This window comes from Bison bison, unplaced genomic scaffold (genome assembly GCF_000754665.1).
Source record: "Bison bison bison isolate TAMUID 2011002044 unplaced genomic scaffold, Bison_UMD1.0 scf7180017864289, whole genome shotgun sequence".
In the NCBI taxonomy this organism is placed as follows: Eukaryota; Metazoa; Chordata; class Mammalia; order Artiodactyla; family Bovidae; genus Bison; species Bison bison.
This window is the reverse complement of record NW_011494861.1, coordinates 11453620-11474250: the sequence shown is the minus strand read 5'-3', so window position 1 is coordinate 11474250 and position 20631 is coordinate 11453620. Positions and strand designations below refer to the sequence as shown.

Here is a 20631-nt window from a genome sequence, read left to right as displayed (position 1 = left end):
ATGTCCAGCTGTCCGCCTCCACCATTTCTGTCAGCAGCCCTGGACCATCGCCCTGTAGGCATCTGTCCTGTCCACCACACCACACACCACCAGGCTACCCCCATGACTCCCACCCATTCTCACACACGGAGAAGCCACTCAGGCCAGGTCCTGTGTCCCCCTGGGGTGCAGATCTGGAAAGGACATGATACCCGCCCTGGAACAGCTCCTGTGGACCAGCTCAGGACATCTGGGGCCATAGAGGTAGACGCACTCAGCCACTCTGCCCTAAACTGAAGGTCGGCCTGGAGGTCCATGTAAGGGCTGAAGGGTATCCCAGGCCGGGGATCTGTGCCGACCACTCACTGCAAGCTGGTCACTGTCCTGGCCTGGAGACCCAGCTCTGAACTGACCACTCCCGAAGGCCTAAGAGCTGGGAGGTGGGAAGGGTCGGAGGCAGGTGAGGCAGACTGCAGAGAAGCCAGGTGTGCCTGAGTTGGCTAGGGAACAGAAGGTGAAAAGATTCTGCAGAGGGGAGAGCTGGGGTGGCAGATATGTGTTAGACGACGCCAGAGGCTGCAGGGGTCCCTGGAGCCCAGCCCCACTGGAAACTCTCCCTCCAACCACCCCCCCACCCCCAGATCAGGCCCCTGGAATGGTCAGCCAAGCTCGGGGGAGGGGACAACCCTCCCAGTGACTTCCCCACCCCCTGCTTCCCCAGAGTCCTGAAAATGGAAGACTTTTTCCCAGAGACCTACCGTCTGGACATCAGGGACGAGAGAGAGGCTTTCTTCACCCTCTTTGATGGTGAGAAGTCACTGGACGCCAGGCCCACTCTGGGGAGACCGGTGCAGGGCTAGACCAAGGCGGCAGTGTGATTAGGGCAGGGCCAAGGTCCTGGCGAGATTGAGGTGGGGGCATGGTCAGGAAGGGGAAGGGTGGAGCCAACCTGGGTGAGGACAGGGCTAGTACTAAGGTGATGCCAGGGAGGTGTCATGGTGGACCTTAGTGGAGGTTAAGGCTTGGCAGGCTCCAGGCCATGGCTAGAAGGAGTGTAGGCAGGGCTGTGACTGGGAGAGCAGTCAGGGCTGGGAGGGGTGGGGCAGGGCAAGATCTGGCCCGCAGGCTCAGATGGCTCTCTCTGCAGAAACCCAAATGTGGATCTGCAAGCCCACAGCCTCCAACCAGGGCAAAGGCATCTTTCTGCTCCGGAACCAGGAGGAAGTCACCACCCTCCAGGCCAAGACCCAGAGCATCGAGGATGACCCCATCTACCGCAAGATGCCATTCCGGGCGCCCCAGGCGCGGGTCGTGCAGAGGTTTTGCTCATGGGCCCCACGAGGGGCGTTGATTGGGTGGAGCTGACCCCGGGTGGGGCTGACCCGGGCTGACCCGCTGGTGCCTGTGAGGGTCCGTGGGGGTCGCGGGGCCCACAGAGGAGTTCTTCGAAGTGGAAGGTTCAGTGCCCCACACTGGGCCTCTGTGTAGCTAGGAACGGTGGGGTTTCTCCTGCTGTCAGGGCTGGAAGGAAATGTCCTGCACACACCACCCCCCACAACACACACCACAGGCTCCTGTTCAGTGAGGAGCAGGGGGCGCTCGGTCAGCTGTGCCCTGACCTGGGTCCTGCACACTGACCTGCAGTAAGCCCAGCCTCTCCCCCAGCCTCTCCCCCATTTCCCCTCAGCCAGCTGCAGCCTTCAGGCCCTCGGGCAGAGCTGACCCCCCTCCCGGGCTCCCTCTGCCTCTGGGTGAGGTCCAGACCCTCAGCCTCACACCAGGGGCACAGTCCAGCCTCAGAAAATTCCCTTTGGACTTCCCTCTCCACCAGCGGGACCTCATTTCTGCCACAACTGCTGTCAGTCACCATAAGCAGCGCTTCCAGCCTCTGGGTCTCCAGACCTCAGTGCGCTCCACTGGGATATCCCTCCTTGTCGCTCCAAAAGCACCTGCCCTTTAAGGCCCAAGGTCATCGCTGCCTCCTCCTCCAGACAGTCTTCCCTGACCATGGGGGCCAACAAGCTTCTGTCTCCCCAACTCCTAACAAGAGCTGTGCCCTGAGGTACCCCAGTCATACACCGGCAGACTGAGCTCTAGGAGCCAGGCCCTCCTCCCCAGTTCCCTGACCTGTTCAGGCTCAGAAATGTTCCCTGACGAGGGGACATTACACTCAACTGGAATAGGGGACCCAGAGCTCACAGCTGAGGCAGGTGGCAGGGGTGCTGGGGAACTAAGAGGTCCAGGTGGGGGCCTGGGCCAGGCTGACCACACCTCCCCAGATACATCAAGAACCCGCTGCTGCTGGACGGGAAGAAGTTTGATGTGCGCTCCTACCTGCTCATCGCCTGCGCCATGCCCTACATGGTCTTCTTCGGCCACGGCTATGCTCGCCTCACCCTCGGCCTTTATGATCCCCATTCCAGTGACCTCAGTGGCCATTTAACCAACCAGGTAAATGCGCTGTACAGATGCAGCCTTGGACAAAATCGCTGTTCAAGAATGTAGACAAGAACCCAGCTGTAGACACAGCCCAGGCTTGGAGGTGGCCCTGCCTGCAGTCAGCAATGCCTCTCACCTTCAGCCACAGCGGGCACCCTGTGAAATAACTGAGAGCCGTGCACCACCCCCCACCCCAGCTTGTCTCCCTCTGGGTATGGATCAGGCATCTCTGGGTGTGGATCAGGCACCCTAGGGGTGGGAGCAGAGGATGGGGGTCTTGGTGAGGACCTCAGTGCAGAGATGCTAAGGGCAGCAGTCTCCTAGGAAGGATATCAATGGGATGTGTCTGGGCAGCGGCCCCCCAGGGGGATCTGGGGGGGCTTCTCAAGGGTAGGAGTTGCTGGGGGAGGGTCTCAGGTGGCAGGGCCAGCCCAGGGAGTCTAGGAGAAGCAGGCCCCCTGTGGGGGTATGGCAGCATCAGGGTGATGCTCTCCGTCGGGGCCTCCATGGGGGACAGGCCTCCAGGTGCTGCCCTTCCCCCCCAGTTTATGCAGAAGAAGAGTCCCCTGTATGTGCTGCTCAAGGAGGACACGGTGTGGAGCATGGAGCACCTCAACCGTTACATCAATGACAAGTTCCACAAGACCAGGGGCCTCCCCCGAGACTGGGTCTTCACCACCTTCACGGTTTGTGTGTGCCCCGCCCACTCGGCGACGGGAGGGGGATGCGGGTCAGGACTGACTGGGTGGGGAGTGCTGGGCCACAGGCAGGTCCCTGGGCGGGGCTGTCTCTGGGTGTGCCCACAGCAGTTGGCTCTAGGAGTCCTCTCCTTTCGCTTTCTCAAACGGATCATTCACGCAAAACAAAGGTCACCCTGTGAAACTGCACAGTTCAGTGGTTTCTAGTGTATTCATAGAGTTGAACGATGATCACCACCCTCTGGTTCCAGAACACTGTCATCTCCCACTGCCCTCCCCAGCCCCTGGCAACCACTAGTCCACTCTCTGTCCTCACGCATCTCCCTGTTCTGGACATGTCACATCAATGGGATCACGCAACATGTGGGTTTTCCTGGCTTCTTTCACTGAGCATAACATCTTCAAGATTCATTTCGTTCCTTTTTATGACTGAATAATATTTCATTGTGTAAATGGACCATGATTTGTTTGGATAAACGTTCATCAGTTGATAGACATTTGGGTTGTTTTTACTTTTTGTCAATCATAATCACATACATGAACAGGTATTTCAGGGCTCTTGGATACAGGTCTAGGAAGGGAATTGCATGGTCGTTGAGGAACTGCCAACATTTTCCACAGTGGCTGCAATTGCTCCCACCCCCACCAGCAATGTCTGATGGTTCCAGTTTCTCTGTATCCTTGCCCATACTTACTATCTTTTTTTAATAGTTGTCCGGTGGGTATAAAGGAGTATTATGTCATTAAGGGGTTGATTTGCATTTTTCTAATGATAATGATATTGAGCATCTTTTCATGTACTTAGCCATTTCTGTATCTTCTTTAGAAAACTTTCTCTTACCTCCGTTGTCCACTCTTTCTTTGTTAGGCTGTGCACGCATGCTTGCCTAGTCACTTCAGTCGTATCTGACTTTTTGCGACCCTATGGACTGTAGCCCACCAGGGTCCTCTGTCCATGGGATTCTCCAGGCAAGAATACTGGAGTGGGTTGCTGTGCCCTCCTCCAAGGGATCTTCCTGACTGAGGGATCAAACCCATATCTTTTGCATCTTCTGCATTGGCAGGCAGATTCTTTACCACTAGCACCACCTGGGGAGTCCCTGTTGGGCTGTAGAGCTCTTTATATATTGATTGCTAGACCCTTATCAGGTTGTGATTTGAAAATATTTTCTCCTGTGAGTTCTCTTTTCACTTTCTTGATAATGTCCTTTTTCATTTGTTTCACAACTTGCAGGATCTTAGTTCCCAAACCAAGGGTTGAACCCATGCCCTCTGCAACAGAAGTACAGAATCCCAACCACCAGACCACCAGGGGATTCCTGATAAGGTCCTTTTTTGCACTAAAGTTTTAAATTTTTGTGAAGTGCAATTTATCTATTTTTCTTTGGTTATTCATGCTTTGGTGTCATATTTAAGAATCCACTGCCAAATCCAAGTTGTAAAGATACATCTGTGGCTTCTTCTAAAAGTCCTATGTTTTAACTCTGAGTTAATTATTGTGTATGGTGTGAGGTAAGTGTCCAGCTTCAGTCTCTTGTGTGTAGCTACTCCATTGTCCCAGGACCATCTGTCAGACTGTTCTTGGCAAATTTTTGAAAATCAATTGACCAGATATATATGTTTATTTCCAGACTCTTAATTCTATTTTATTGATGTGTATGTCTGTCTTTAAGCCAGCACCATACTGTTTGAGTTGCTGTAGCTTCATTCTCTTTCTCTGTTTTTGAGGAGGGTGGGATGCTATGCTATGAGGCACAGGGGAATCCTACTTCCCCGACAAAGGATCAAACCCATGCCCCCAGCATTGGAAACTTGGGAGTCTTAACCACTGGACTTCCAGAGAAGTCCCTCATGTGTTGACTGAATCATTCTTGCATTTCTGGCATAGATCTCACTCAGACATAGCATACTGTGCTTTACATATGCTCCTGAATTGGGTTTCCGAGTACTTCGTTTAGTATTTGTGTGTACCCTCATAAGCAATATTGGTCCACAGCATTATTGTCGATTTGGTTTTGAACATGTTCCCTTCTATTCTATATTTGTAGTTTATGAAGCCAGCTGTGTTAGTTACTGAGTTGTGTCTGACTCTTTGCAATCCCATGGACTGTAGCCCATCAAGATCCTCTGCCCGTGGAATTCTCCAGGCAAGAATACTGGAGTTAGTAGCCATCCTCTTCTCCAGGAGATATTCCTAACCCAAGGATCAAACCCAGGTCTCTTGCTTTACCGGCAGATTCTTTACCATCTGAGCCACCAGGGAGCCCTTAAATATTTGGAAGAATTCACCAGTGAGGCCACCTTATTGTGGACTTTTTTGTGGGAAGGATTATTTTTATTATTATTACTAACTCAACCTTTATTTGTTAGCGGTAACTAAGATTATCTATTTCTTCTCGGGTCAAGTTTATCAGTTTGTCTTTCTAGGAATTTTTCCATTTCTTCTAAGTTACCTAATTTGTTTGGAATATAGGTCACTCGTGGTATTTTATGAACAATTATAATCCTTTTCATAATCATTTTCATCTTTATGTAAAGTCTTTCTTTAAAAAAAATTTTTTTTCTTTTACTCTTTTGGCCACACCACATGGCATACCGTACCATAGTTCCCTGACATTGAAAGTGAAAGTGTTAGTCACTCACTCATGTCCAGCTCTTCCCAACCCCAAGGACTGTAGCCCACCAGGCTCCTCTGTCCATGGAATTTTCCAGGCAAGAATACTGGAGTAGGTTGCCATTTCTTTCTCCAGGGGATCTTTCCGAGCCAGGGATGAAACCTGGGTCTCCTACATTGTGGGCAGACTACTGTCTGAGCCACCAGGGCCAGGTATCAAACCCATGCCCCCTGCACTGGCAGCACAGAGTCTTAACCACTGGACCACCAGGAAACCCCCAAGGTCTTTCTTTCTGGATTTTAGTAATTTAAGTCTTCTTTCCTCTTTTTCTTGGTCAGTTTAGCTAAGGGTTTGTCAGTTTTGTTGATTTTTTCAAAGAGCCAGCTTTTGGTTTCATTGATTTTCTCTATTGCTTTCTATTCTGTAATTCCACTTATATCCACTCTAATTTTTATTATTTTCTTCCTTCTACTTGCTTGGGTTTAGTTTTCTTTTTTTTTCTTAGGGTTGAAGATTGGGTTATTGATTTGATTTGAGATCTTTCTTCCTGTTTAATGTAGGCATTCACAGTCATAAATTTCCCTCTGAGCACTGCTTTTATTGCATCCCAAAAGATTTTGTGCATTCTGCTTTCATTTGTTGCTTAAGAGTGTTATCTTCCACACATTTGTGAATTTTCTAATTTTCTTTCTCTTATTGATTTCTAATTTCATTCCATTGTGGTCAGAAAACATATTTTGCATGATTTCAACCCTTTAAAAAGTATTGAAACTTGTTTCATGTTTTTTGTTTTGGCTGCACTGAGTCTTTGTTGCTGAGTGGGGACTTTCTCTACTTGCAGCGAGTGGGGGCTGCTCTTTGTTGTGATGCACAAGCTTCTCATTGGGGCGGCTTCTCTTGTTGCAGAGTACAGGCTCTAGAGCACAGACTCAGTAGCTGTGGTGTATAGATTTAGTTGCCCCTTGGCATGTGGGATCTTCCTGGTCCAGAGATCAAATCCAAGTCCTCTGCTTTGGCAGATGGATTCTTAACCACTGGACCACCAGTGAAGCCCCTACTTTATGTTTCAACATACTGTCTATCCTAAAAAATATTGCATGCACACTGGAGAAGAACGTGTAGTCTGCTGTTGAGTGGAGTGTTCTATAGATATACTTCAAGGTAGGTGATTTATAGTGTTGCTCAAGTCTTGTATTTACTTATTGATCTTCTGTATAGCTGTTCTATCATTGAAAATGGCATAATGAAGTCTCCAACTATTATTATTGAATTGTCTATTTCTTTCAGTTCTGACAGTTTTTGCTTCATCTATTTTTAGGCTCTGTTGTTAGGTGCATGTATAATTATTACATATTCTTGATTTATCATTAGAAAATATTCTCTTTTTTTTAATGTCTTCAATTTTCATCTTAAACTCTATTTTCTCTGATATTTGTACAGATGTTCCAGCTCTCTTTTGGTTACTTTTTGCCTGATATATCTTTTTTTATTCTTTGACTTTCAACCTATCTTTGTCTTTGAATCTAAAGTGAGTCTCATAGAAAGCATATGGGAGGTGGGGGGGGATGCATTCTGCCAATCTTTGTCTTTTATTGGAGAGCTTAATCCATTTACATTTAATTTAATTACTGATAAGTTAGGATTTGTATCTGCTCTTTTGCTATTTTCTATATATCTTATATCTTTTTGTTGGTTTCTCCATTATTGCCTACTTTTGTGTTAAATATTTTCTAGTGTACCATTTCTAGTATTTCTTTTACTATACATTTTTGAGTTATTTTCTTATTGCTGCCCTTGGAATTACCATTAACATCTTAATTTAAAACTATCTAGTTTGGATTCAAACCAAGTTAATGTCAATAGTGGTTTTTAAGAAAATTTTTCCTGTATAGCTCTATCTCTTCATTTATGCTGTTACTGTCACAAATTACAACTCCTTAAATTGTGTGTCCATCAGCATAGATTCATAGTTATTGCTTTATGCAATTGTCTTTTAAATAAAACAGAAGGAAAAAGGCAATTACCAAAAAATGAATGTATAGTGTCTTTTATATTTAACTATGTAGTTACTTAGAAAACAATGGAAACAGTGACAGACTTTATTTTCTTGGGCTCCAAAATCACTGCAGATGGTGACTGCAGCCATGAAATTAAAAGACACTTGCTCCTTGGAAGAAAAGCTATGACCAAACTAGACAGTATGTTAAAGAGGAGAGACATTACTTTGCTGACAAAGGTCCATCTAGTCAAAGCTATGGTTTTGCCAGTAGTGTATGGATGTGAGAGTTGGACCATAAAGAAAGCTGAGCACCACAGAATTGATGCTTTTGAACTGTGGTGTTGGAGAAGACTCTTCAGAGTCCCTTGGACTGCAAGGAGATCCAACTAGTCAATCCTAAAGGAAATCAGTCCTGAATATTCATTGGAAGGACTGAGGCTGAAGCTGCACCTCCAACACTTTGGCCACCTGATGCGAAGAACGGACTCATCGGAAAAGACACTGATGCTGGGAAAGATTGAAGGCAGGAGGAGAAGGGGACAACGGAGGATAAGATGGTTGGATGGCATCACTGACTTGATGGACATGAGTTTGAGCAAGCTCCAGTAGTTGGTGATGGACAGAGAAGCCTGGCACGCTGCGTGCAGTCCATGGAGTTGCAGAGTGGGACACAACTGAGCAACTGAACTGAACTGATGTAATTATTTCATGGATGCTCTTAATTTCTTAACATGAATTCAAATTATTGTCTAGTGTCCTCTCATTTCAGTCTGAAGGACTGTAGAAATGTTCTACTACTGATAATCTGTTCTTTAAATTTGAGAATGTCTTAATTTCTTTTTTATTTCTGAAGGATAATTTTGCTGTATATACAATTCTTGGTTGACAGTTCAATTTTTCTTTCAGTATTTTGAATATGTCAACCCACTGCCTTCTGGACTCCATGGTTTTTAATGGGAAATTGGTTGTTGGTCTTATTGAGAAGCCCTTATGATACGTCACTTCTCTTTGCTGATTTCAACATTCTCTGTTTGTCTTTGTCTTTTAAAAGTTTGGTTACAATATGATTTTTGAGCTTATCCTACCTGGAGCTCATTGGCCTCAAATGTGTAAATTCTTTTTCATCAAATTTGAGAAGTCCTACTACCATTATTTCTTTAAATATTCTTCCTGCCTCTTCTTTACTCTCTTTCTAGATCTCCTTCCATAGATCTCTGTGACTTCATTTTTCTTCTTTCCTTTGACTTTCTGTTCCTTAGACTGGATAATCTCAACTGATCTATCTTTAAACAACTCAAATGTCTTGTTCAATTATTATGCTTTTCAACTCCAGAATTTCTGTTCAGCTCTCATTTATAATTTGTCTCTTCACCGATATTCTCTATTTGGTAAGACATTGTTCCTGTATTTTCCTTTAGTTCAAGTGAGGTCTTCCTAGGAAACATCAGACATCACAACAAATGACTACACTTCTCTGCCAAACAGATTAATCCTGCTATCTCCAGTACCAAGAATGTAGGCTTTTTTCAAGGCATTGAGCTGGGATGCAGGGAATAATACTAGAGCAGGTTAAAATACTACAAATCTTGCTGTTCCTACCAAGATTCAAGATTCTATTTGAATAAACACTCTTCAGGTTGCTGAATGCTTTTGGTTAATTTCCAGCATTCTAAGAAGGTTAATTTTGACAAATTTGGCCCATTTTGGTTGTTTTTATGGAATGGCTTATCTCTGGACCCCTTCTTCTGCCCATTTTGTGATGCTCTCATCTCTCTTGATCCTGCTCAGCAAGGCTTCTCCCTGTTGTCTCACTGAAACGCTCACCAGAGTGACCTCCATGTTGTCAAACTCAGGGGTCAGCCCTGGTCCTCTTCTCCTTGACCTGTCAGCCAACTTCAGACATAGCCCCTCACTCCCCACAGCTTCCAGGACCTTGCTCACTTCCTCTTAGCCCCCATGCGGGTCCCTGGGCTGCCACCACGGCTCTCTGGAGCCCAGCGTCCAGCCTGGCTCTACTCTTTACCTGCTCTTATCTACGCTTTGTCTTTATCAGATACCACCTGACTTTTTTTTTTTTTAACTTATTTTGTATTGGGATAAAGCCAATTAACAAACAATGGTGTGGTAGTTTCCGGTGAATAACAAAGGAATTCAGCTGTATCTCTATATTTATCCATTCTCCCCCAAACTCACCTCCCATCCATGCTGCCACATAATATTGGGCAGAGTTCTTTGTGCTATACAATAGGTCCTTGTTGGTTTTCCATTTTAAATATAACAGAATGTACATGACCATCCCAAACTCCCTAACTATCCCTTCCCCCATCCATTCCACCAGCAACCATAAGTTTGTTCTCTAAGTCTGTGGGTCTCTTTCTGTTTTGTAAGTTCATCTGTATCATTGCTTATATAAGGGATATCATATGACATTTCTCCTTCTCAGACATCCCCTGACTTTAAATTCCATCTATATGCTTAAGATTCTACGTTAAACATGGACCCTGACCACTCCCCTGATCTTGAACCAAAGCCTATCAGCACCCTGTCTGCAAGCTCACAGAGGTCTCAGCCTCCAGGGCCTACTCTCCTTCTCGATTGATGAGGGCTCCATCCTCCCAGAGTCTCAGACCAAACGTCTAGGGACAGCCCTTATTCTTGTTTAACAGCTCACATCCTTTCATCAGTTGCATTGGCTTTACCCCAATATAGACCCAGCATCTATCCCACCACCTCAGCTTCTACAAGCCAGCATATTTCTCACCTAGATCCTTGCAACAGGCCCCTTCAGTCTCTCTCAGCATAGCAGCCAGAGGACCCTGTGAGGGCACAGGTCAGATACGCCCTCCTGTGCACCACCCTCCACAGCTCTGATCTCAGGGTGAAAGACAAGGTCTTCCCATGCCCTGAGAAGTGACTGGTGCCACTCTGGTCTCATCCTGCTGCTCTCTAGCTTGCTCCAGCCACAGCAGCATCACCCTGGTCCTCTGACACCTTGGGCATGCTCGAACTTACAGCTGTTGCTCCCGCCAGGTGTCCCATCCCCAGCTCCCCCCTTTCATCTTCACCTGTTACTCACTCTCTTCTCAATGAGGCCCACCTGGATCATACCCCTTTCCACACCACCCCGAACCCCCCACCTCTCACCCTGCTTTAGCTTCTCCTGTTTAGCATGTGTGGCTTTGTCCACCATACAAAGCGCATAATGATTTACACATCAAGTTTTTTGTGTCTCTCCTATGAGTGAACTGCTCAAGGGCAGAGACTCCTCGGAAGCTCTCTCCACTCTCCTGCCACACCAGTACCTGTCACACAATAGGAGGGCCATACGTTTGTTAGATGAATAAAATGAGAGTGAAGGAGTTTCTGGCTGTGAGCCTGTGACCCTGAAAATGTGACAGTATGGGCATGGTGGGAGCACAGGTGAGGGATGGGCAGTGGCTGCTCAGGCCTGGAGGGTGTAATCAAGGCCCACAGGTGACGTCCTATCCCCCCTACCCCGCCCCACCTACAGAAGCGGATGCAGCAGATCATGGCCCACTGCTTCCTGGCTGTCAAAGCCAAGCTGGAATGCAAGCTGGGCTACTTTGACCTCATCGGCTGTGACTTCTTGATCGATGAAAATTTCAAGGTGCTGCTGAGGCTTTCCGGGACGGGGGGGCGGGGGGCTGGCAGGCAGGTGCAGGAGGCAGTGGCCTTCTGTGCACACCTGACCACTCAGGCAGGCCCCTGGGGTGGGCAGTCAGGCACCCTCCCTAGCCCTGGAGGTGATGTGTCCATAATTATGGTTCACTCCTCCTACAGCTAGGGTGACTTCTAAGGCAGACTCTCAGACCCTCAAGAGTCTCAGCACCTTGGGCAATTGGGGGAGTGAGGTCATGGAAAAGAAGTGACCTCATGGTCACGTGGCTTAATGGGGACCAGGGTCTCAGCCTTCTCCTGGCCAAGTGGTAGGTGGGGCGGGATGCTGAGCAGTGTTGGGCCCAGGTGTGGCTGCTGGAAATGAACTCCAACCCCGCCCTGCACACCAACTGTGAAGTCCTGAAAGAAGTGATTCCTGGCGTGGTCATGGAGACCCTGGGTGAGCCACCCCCCAGGACCCTCAAACTGTCCCCCTCTGCCTGCACATGCTCTTTGCAAGTTCAGACGCCCACAAACCCAGTTCTCCAGCACCCCGAGGGCTGCGTGGCAACCCCAGCCTCTGCTCATGCCCCCATCTCCCTGCCAGTGTGGTGCCATCCCACCCCTCACCACCCTGTCACCTCCAGACGGGGTGGGAGGTCCCCCTTCCCCCGCACCGCCCTTCCCGGCTCCGCGTCCAGCTCACCCCCGACTCCTCCCCAGACCTGGCGCTGGAGACCTTCCAGAAGAGCCTACGCAGCGAGAAGATGCTACCGCTGCTGTCCCAGCGCCGCTTCGTGCTCCTGCATAACGGGGAGACGGACCTGTGGCCGTGCCTGGGGGGCTCCCGCAACGTCCCCCGCCCGCCGCTGCCCCCACTTCGGCCCACCTGCGACGCCGCGCCCCTCGAGCCACCTCTGCTCCGCGCCACCGACCGGCCGGGCGCGCGCAGGCCCGCGCCACACCGGGGCCTCGGCGGCGCGCCAGTGCGGCCTTCCTCCGCGCAGCGGCGCCCCCGGCCTCCCGTCCCCGCCCCCGACGGCGCCCTGAGTGGAGACCCCGAGGCCCAGGGCGGTGGGCAGCCGCGAGTGGGCGACGCGGACCAGGTACGCGAGCTTTCCCCGGGGCCGGCAGAAGAGGAGCGCAAGAACGCGGGCCATCGCGGCTCCTAGCGGGCGGGCTACCGGCGCTCTCCCAGGGACCTATAAAAGCTACTTTGTTACAAGCGCGGCCTCTGCCCCGCACACCCGGCCCCAAGACCCCCGCTGGCAGCCTCCCTGAACCCTTCGAGCCGCTACTTCACTGCTGGGACCCGTTCCTGGGGGAACATGGTGGTGGAGGGATGAGCCGCTGAATCCGAACCCCTGACTTTGCCCATCATGGGCTGCTTCCATCCGGTGACGCTCTCCAGTTTCTGGGCCCCCACGCATCACCTATAGCCTGCCTCCATCAAGACCCTGGGTCCCTGCAGCCTCACGTGTCACCTACCCCTGCTGCCTAGTCTGCGGTCCCTGGGAAAGGCAGCCAGTGTCTCCCAGGCAAGGGTCTGGGTCCCCACAGCCCCCTCCAGATCCCCACAGGAGCGGTTCTTCACACCAGGCCCCACCCTGCCCAGGCTCAGCTCCTTTCTGAGGCTTCAGAGCACCAGGGCCCTGAGCTCCCCAATGGTGCCACGGTGGGAGCTATACAGCAGGCAGAGAGCATTGCGAGGCCCCAAGGACCCAGACTGTGGGCAGCGGGTGCGTGGTCATGCAGGACGGAGCCCTGAGGGGTGTGCCGAGCCAGCATGTCCCCATGTTCCTTGTGGCCCCAACCCCGAGGCTACTGGGAGAAACCCGCTACCACCAAGCATCCTGGACCAGCCATAATCCCCTCTCCACACCCACCATCCCACACCGACCCCAGTCCAGACCCACCCCTAGGCCCACTGCAGCTGGCACCCCTCCTCCTGCGCTGCCTTTCACATACCCCACCCTCACCTCTCCCATCAGTCACGTGCCCTCCTCCTGTCCTGCCAACTCTCACTCATGACCCCAGTGGGCTCCACCACAGGTGGAAGGGGCTGCTGGGACCATTGTTCTGATCTGCATTGGAGTGCGGGTGGGACCTAAGGGGCAATGGGGCTTGTCTTCCCCTCCCCCATTGCCCCTCCCCCTCCTTTCCCAGGGGTGCAAGGGCCAGAGCACGCTAGAGGGCAGCGTGGGCCATGGAGCCACCGGCCAGTCCACGGAGATGTGCAGTCAGTCAGGGAGTCAGGGAGAGAAGAGCCAAATGAAACCTGGGGCTCAGAGAGGTAGAGACAGTCCTCCCGGGTCACAGAGCCAGTGAGGGCCCAGGCCAGGACCGACCTGCCCTGTCACTTACAGCTCACCCACGCATCCCCAACACTGCACTCCCTCCTCGTCCTGCTGCTGTGGCCAGGAGTGTAGGGTCACCAGGGCAGAAGCACACTTGTCACCATATGACAAGGATCCAGGAGCCCTGAGTGCACCTTCCCCCCCACCAGTGTGTCTGGTGGGCTCTCCATGAAGCATCAAGCTCAGCACTGCCACTTCTGCAGCCTGATGGCCAGCTCTGCACCCCGAGGCTGGGGAGAGTGAAAACCAGTCTCCATCAGGGAGAGGTGGCCCCCTGGGTGGGCAGAGCGCACCCACATCAGTGTCTTCAGGGTCTGTACCAGTCTTTCCTTACTGGGGTGAAGGTCACTGCACAGCCATGTCACCTCAGGCTCAGCCCCTGGTCGCCCCTGAGGGGCCTCTACACTCCATGTCTCAGCCTCCAGGCCTCTCCTGCCCCTTCCTCACATCCTGCCCACAGAGCCTTCGCCCACGCTGTCCTGGGGCTCATGACTTGGCCCATGGTAGAACAGTGCTGCCCCTGGATGCTCCAGCTCTCCTCCAGCAAGGCTGATCCCCGGCCAGTCAAGGCAGTATCTGCAGAGGTGACCCGACGCTCGAGGGGAAGCTGGTCTGAGGCCTCCATTGTCCCTGGGCCCTGAGTAGGTGCAGTGGCCCCCAGGGACCATGGTGGGGTGAGACATGCACATCCTGACTGGGCCCACATCCCTGGGCAACCCCAAACCCTGGACTGTCCGCAGCTCTTGGGCCCCTGGTACCCAGAGAACCTGGGTAACAATAAATGAGGTAGTCCTGCTGCTCATTCATCCCCAGAGGTGATGGCCGCACGCTTGCCCCCCATCTGGATCCTGCAGTCCCTGGCAGTCAGGAGTCTGTTTCCATTAAAGAGCCCACAGGACTCAGAGGAGCCCCCCTCAAACCCTCTTCCCTGCCACGTGTCTCCGAATAGAGGGGTCAGAACAGCCATGGCCCAAATCAGTGTCTCTGGAAAGACCTCTCCACAGGGCATGGCCACTTCTTATTGGGAAGTGGGGGTTTGGGGCCCTGAAAACCACTGCAGAGCCAGAGCTCAGCCCAGTTGCAGAGAAGTGGCCATGGTGCTGAAACCATGGTGGGGATTGGGGGGAATGATGGCCTGGATTCCTGGTCAGGGCCCTTGAATGGCCAGACTTAGCACCATGGACCTATCTGATTGGTGAGGGGGCAGGCAGGGGCCACCTGCCTTTGGACAGCCCCCTGAGGACTGGGGCCAGGGGAGGGCAGACATCCGGAGCTGTCTAGGAAGAGTTCCCTTCCTATGCCCACTATGGGCGTGTCTGTCCGCTTGGGAGGGTGTCCCACACTGGCTGAGTCCAGATCTCAGTGAAGCCGGGGTCAGGGGCCTTTTCAAGCAAGGCGAGGGTGGGATGCTGCTGTGGCCGGAAGCACTTCTGGGAACAGAGGATGGCCTCTGGGCCCTTATCAGACTGAACACACACCCTGGAGCCTGACGGGGAGGAGGAGGGGGAGGAGCTAAGCAGCTGGAGAGCCTCTCTGGTTGGGGTTGATTTCCCCGGGGGAGCAGCAAGGGGCTGGAGCTGGCCTGGGCAGAATCTCATCTTCGGGTCATTCTTGGGCTTCGTGACCTATACCTGTGCCCATCCCAGCACACTGGGCTGAGCGGGAGAGGGTGGGAGCCCCTCAACACACCAGCCCCCTCCATTCCCCACATATCAGCACTCTTGAGTCTCCTGTGCCTCCCACTGCCCTGAGCTCTGCATCCCAGGCCCACCCAGGGCCTCCCTCCTCCCAACTTGGACTTGCTCAGGCTTCCCTTGAGAAAGTGACTGGGCTCTGATTGGTGGGAGCCCGTGCACACCCGGCCCTAGACAACCCACCTGAGCCTCCTGCCTCCTCTCAACCTAGCCCCTCCATGCCCCTTCCTGCTCTGTGGGATTTCAGCTGGGGCGCCTCAGTTCAGCTCAGGTCTAGCTTGCTATCAGCTCCCAGGAGGCTGCCAGGGAGGGACATGAGTCCAGGAGTGGGGAGAACAGGGAGTGAGCAGAGGGAGCTGGGGTGACCAGTAGTGGGCAGGCCTGGTGGGGCAGAGGTGCTCTGCAGGGAGGAGAGGAGCATGGAGGGAGGGCCCGGTCCGGTGGCAGGGGGTCCCTGAGTCGTCCTCACTGCCCACCCCCCAAAAGCTGGGCCGGGCAAGTCCCCCTGTCCCCTGCCCGCTGCGGAGCAGGAATCCCCCGCTTGCTCCACGTCACCTTACCTGGCGTCACCCCACCGCCTACGGGCTGACTTTCCGGGCACTCCTCCCACACCAGCCGCCTGCGAGGACTTTCCGCACTGAGTCAGCGGAACACGCTCCCCGCCCGCGAGGCTGTCTAGGACCTGACTCCTGGCCTCAGCAGGGGGCTGAGCCAGGGTGGGGACCCCTTCCCCACAGGTTGGGGAGGGGCAGTCAAGGGACCCAGGTGACGGCGATGAGGAGGGCCCTCCTGGAGGCAGGTGGGCAAGGGTTGGTGAGGGACAGGAGATCTGGCTTGGGGGCAGAGGAGGAGCCTAAGGGTGTGGCAGCTGGTTGGCTCCCTGGGCCCCCAGAGCTAGGACCCGAGGGGCAGGCAGAGAGAAGCGGCTGAGGGGGCTGTTCTCCCTGTGTGAATAGTCACGAGCAGGCCACGCCCCTCCTTCCAGGCAGAAGCGGGCTGTGCCCCACAAGGGATGGAATGCAGGGTGCAGAGCCCCTCTCCCCTCCACTTCCTGCTCTGAGCTGGGCCCACCTGCCCCGCTGGAACTAGGTGGGGTTGGGGACCATTGAATCAAGGGGCTCTCCTGGGCAGCATGCAGGTGGGTGGGGAGGGCACAGTGAGCAGGGGAGAGGGGGATGGTGCTAGAACACTTGGGGCCACAGACAGCAGGGGGGCCAGGTGTACTGACAGCTGGAGAGAGCTGCTGCCAAGACCTGTCTCCACTGGCCCGCCAGCCACGCCCTGGGTGCCAAGGAGACCTTATCAGACTCCCCAGAGGTTGTGCTGTCAAGAGGCTGAAAAACACTGCTCTTCTCTATTGGGCAAAACCCCAGGACAGTGCCCCAGGAGCGAGGGCCCTGTGAGGTGGTGGAGGCCAACAGGAGGGCTTGGACAGAGGGCTAGAACCAGGCTACTCTGAGGCTGCCCACATCCACCAGGAAGTGTGGGCGGAAACTTACCTTGCCCTAGATTGGGGCCCAATGACCCAAGGGCAGGTACCCCACAGGGACCAGCAGGACATACAGCCAGCCCAGAACCAGAGTCTGGAGCACCCACGGCACAGAGACCAGACACACACCAAGGACCCGGCTGCCTGAGCAACTGCCTGGCCAACCACCGGAGAATGGGTTTGGACAGGGCAGCCAAGAGGCACAGAGGGCAGGGGTCCAGCAAAACATGCCTCCCCTGTGGTCCCAGCTGAGGGCTTGTGCTGAGGACTGTAATGGTCCCACTTCAGCCCCACCCCCACTCCCACCTTGGCTAGGAAGGGACTGTGAGCATTGGTCGGGGGAGAATCCAGAACCGATCCCTTCTCCCCCAGCACACATCCACTTAGGTCACTGGACAAGCGTTTATTGAGTGCTGCCTGTAGCCAGGTCCTTAGCCTCCGGTCCTGGGAACCAGGGGCCCACAGATGCGGCCCCAGTGGGACAGCAAGAGAGGGAGGCAGCCCCTGTGCGTCTGTGTCTTCCACGGGGTCCAGCCATAGCTGCCGCCTCTTCGACATGATCCAGGGCACTGGTCACGGTCACCATCCCCCACCTGCTTCCACCATTGAGGGGAGCAGGGCCGGGCCCAGAGCTGGGGCCCCACCATGGGGCCCAGAGCCCTTGCTCCTGAGGGCCAGCCTGGGCCAGCTCCAGGGAGGGCCTGGCACGGACCCTTTGCACTTCACACCCACAGGTCCTCCTGGCGGCCCTTGTTCTCTGACAGCCGCTCACCCCGCTCCTCCTCAGGGAACTGGCAACTGCAGGCATCCTCAGGTGGGGGTGGCGGGGCCTCCAGGAGCTGGGTCTCTGCAGAGGGGCTGCAATCAGCAGGCAGGCAGGCAGGGGACCCCCCCTCCCTAAGGCACAACTGACCTGGGGGCCACATTCTTTGCCTCCTCAGCTGCCAGATGTGCAGGCTTAGCTGGGTCACGGTCAGGGCCAGGATGCAGGCAGCCAGAGAGAGGATGACGATGGTCACTGGGCTGGGTGGTTCAGTGGGCGGCAGCCCCAGGCTGCACACAGCATTGTGCGTCTTGTTTCCGGGAAACAGGGTGGGAAACCCAAGCTGGACGCAGCTGGGACACACGGACAGAGCCCTCGGTCAGCCCTCAGCGACCCGAGCACTCCTCCGCACTGCTGCAGTCCTCTGAGCTGTTGGGGGTCACTGCACCAGAAATGACAGCAGAGGCCCCGCCTTCAAGCCTGCCTGGACCGCCCCGCCACCAGAAGGCCCCACCAGCACTCACTCTGCCCAAGGTTTGCAGCGGCCCTCATGGCCCCTAGAGAAGGTCCCCATGGCACAGTCAACACACTCAAAGCCGAATTTGAAGTTGCCTGGAGACAGACAGACATACAATGGCTGCAGGGGTGGCTGGGGTGGGATCCTGCTGGGGTCCAGGTCCCCAGCAGGACTCCACCACCCTGACCTTATCCATTTGACAGGAACCTCTGGTGCCCACAGGACGTGGGCCTGGGATAAATCAGGTCCCCATTGTGCCCCTTTCCAGGGCAGGCTGTGACTCAGGGCTGAGTGGAGGGTCCCTGAAGGGATATGGGGGAGGGGAGGGATCTGCTTGCAAATGATGGAGCGGAGCTGGGGGTGGGGTTGAAGCCTGGCAAGAGCCAGGCTGGGCCTTCACTTGCTCCAGGAGGCTGGGGAGCAGGAGGCTGGTGAGGGCCCTGGAGATTGGGGTAAGGCTGTGCCCCAGTCACCCCTAGGCTCCCTTGCCCTCAAAACCTCACACAGCCCCCTGCTGCCCTCACTGCCCAGCCCCCATGTGCTCAGACAGGCCCCGCCCCCCCAGGTAAAGAGCTCCCTAAGAGGATGAGAGGCCCTTTCCAGACAAGGGGCTGAACTCCAGACTGGGCTCCGCCTGGAAGGTCAGGGTGGGTATAGACCTGGACATAGTCTGAGCCAGGGCCTAAGGGCCAGACAGTCCTGGACACCCCTCTGTTCCTCACAACCAGCCCTAAGGGCATCATTTCTGGACAAAGACACCTAGGCCAAGAGAACCACACACATAGTGGGCGCTGTGCCTCCAGCAAGGGCTGAGATGCCAGAACAAGAGAACTGCCTGCCTGCCAGGGTTCCATAAGACCCCACACTGGTGCCCATCTGCCCAGAGGGTGTCCGAACCCCTACTTGCAAGCTTTCTTCCACGCCAGCTGCTACGAGCTCTGGCTGGGCCCTGTCAATGCCCCTGGCCTGCATGGGCCACCCCCACCAACCACTTACCCTCAGGCTGCACTCCCTGGCCAGGTGGACAGGAGTAGTACTTGCAGCTCTTACACTGGGGGTCTCCACAGTGGAACTCGGGCTGGATACACTGGCAGTCCGGCTCAGGACAGGTCCCCTCATCTGGGCAGGGAACAAACAGCTCTCTCAGCAGCTGGGGGGAGCCCCCTCCCCGGGGCACCCCCTCTTAGTCCCCAGGGAAATGGGGGGCAGGGAAGGGCTACCTCAGCTGGGCATAGTACTGTCTGGGAGGCAGGACCCTGGCTTGGTCCAGCTGTGCCCCGCCCTCCTGGGCACCCAGCTCCTTCACCCACCTGGCCTGGCTGCATCCCCCATTGCCCTGAAGCTGCTCTCACCCAGGGTAACCATGACTCAGTGTGACCAGGAGCCATCCCGACAGACAAAGGGGTCGCCTGGGAGATCTACTCCCTGCCCCCTCTCGATCCTGCATGGCCCTCAGCTGCCAGGACCCTCCAGGCAGCTTGCCCATCCCTCCCCGACTGCTGTCTACAGTGTCCATGACACTGAGACCTAAACTCTAAGAGCCCCTTACCACCCCCCAGATCCTGGCAGGGTGACACCCTGGGTGTTTTCCGGGGGATATTTGTCCCCAAACTGACCCATTCCACTTTTCTCCCACCCAGATATGCAGGTCCGAGGCAGGGAGCTGGCAGAAAGAGGGGTGCAACCCCAAACAGCCTGAGTGATGGCCAAGGGCTCACTACCCACTCAGAAGGAAGAGGGACAGCCCTCCTCTACACTGGGACCCCTGACCTGTCTTGGGGAAGGTTCCCACACCCCCTGCCCCACCTCCCGGCCACCATCCCCCAACCCCTAATCCCCAATCCCCAAGCCACTTCTGCCTCCGCCGGGTTGCGCTGGGATCAGGGCTTTGGACCCAGAAAGCTTGCCCTGAGCACGGGGTGGCTCGCCGCGCTGCCGCCCTCCGCGCACGGGCTCCCGCCTGCCTTACCTGGGGCGCAGCGGCAGCAGCGTGCGTCTGTCCCCGTCCCATGCAGAACTTGGCCAGGGCTGCAGCTCAGATCGCTGAGGGGTCGCTGGCCCAGGCCCAGCGCGCAGAGCAGCGCAACACCGCACAGGGCCACTCGCGCGCCCCTCGCCCCCATGGCGTCCCCCTGGCCGCGCGCCCCGCGGTTTTAGGAAGCAGGGCCCTCCTGGACACGCCCAGATCCCGCCCCGCGGGCCGCTCCGCCTCGGCCACGCCCCAGACAGGCCCCAGGAACTGTTCCCATGCGGGACCCCCGAGACCCTGAGACTCAAAATCCAAGGCGTGGGCGGAGGTTTGGGGCAGTGAGACTGCTCTGGAAACTTCAGCGGCGAGGACGCGTCATCACACGTCTGTCCAGAGCACAGGACGAGCCACCGGACGTGAACTACCGGCTCTGGCTTAGGATGAAGTGTCAGTGCCGGTTTGTCTTTTGTAACAAACGCACTGTCCTCAGGGTT

At 54.6% G+C, this 20631-nt stretch overlaps 2 protein-coding genes across 3 annotated transcripts in view; one reads left to right on the top strand and one right to left on the bottom strand.

Annotated features, from left to right (window-relative positions):
* The window catches only part of TTLL10 (tubulin tyrosine ligase-like family, member 10), a 19034-nt gene extending 6514 nt beyond the window's left edge, over positions 1 to 12520 (top strand). The window contains exons 6-12 of the mRNA XM_010850233.1: positions 701 to 786; positions 1127 to 1298; positions 2259 to 2430; positions 2964 to 3104; positions 11242 to 11358; positions 11715 to 11808; positions 12072 to 12520. Coding sequence (XP_010848535.1) covers positions 701 to 786; positions 1127 to 1298; positions 2259 to 2430; positions 2964 to 3104; positions 11242 to 11358; positions 11715 to 11808; positions 12072 to 12520 — 1231 coding nt within the window. The remainder of the gene's footprint in view (positions 1 to 700; positions 787 to 1126; positions 1299 to 2258; positions 2431 to 2963; positions 3105 to 11241; positions 11359 to 11714; positions 11809 to 12071) is intronic.
* Positions 12521 to 17182: 4662 nt separating this feature from the next.
* TNFRSF18 (tumor necrosis factor receptor superfamily, member 18) lies at positions 17183 to 20538 on the bottom strand. 2 transcript variants are annotated; one of them, XM_010850016.1, is made up of 5 exons: positions 20138 to 20538; positions 19165 to 19287; positions 18176 to 18263; positions 17802 to 18004; positions 17183 to 17735 (listed from the first exon to the last, which is right to left on the bottom strand). In XM_010850016.1, the coding sequence occupies exons 1-5, from the start codon at positions 20289 to 20291 to the stop codon at positions 17611 to 17613; spliced, it is 693 nt and encodes a 230-aa protein (XP_010848318.1). In that variant the 5' UTR covers positions 20292 to 20538; the 3' UTR covers positions 17183 to 17610. The 2 variants fall into 2 exon arrangements, with proteins under 2 accessions (XP_010848318.1, XP_010848317.1); XM_010850015.1 differs by having other exon boundaries at positions 17183 to 18004.
* Positions 20539 to 20631: the final 93 nt, after the last annotated feature.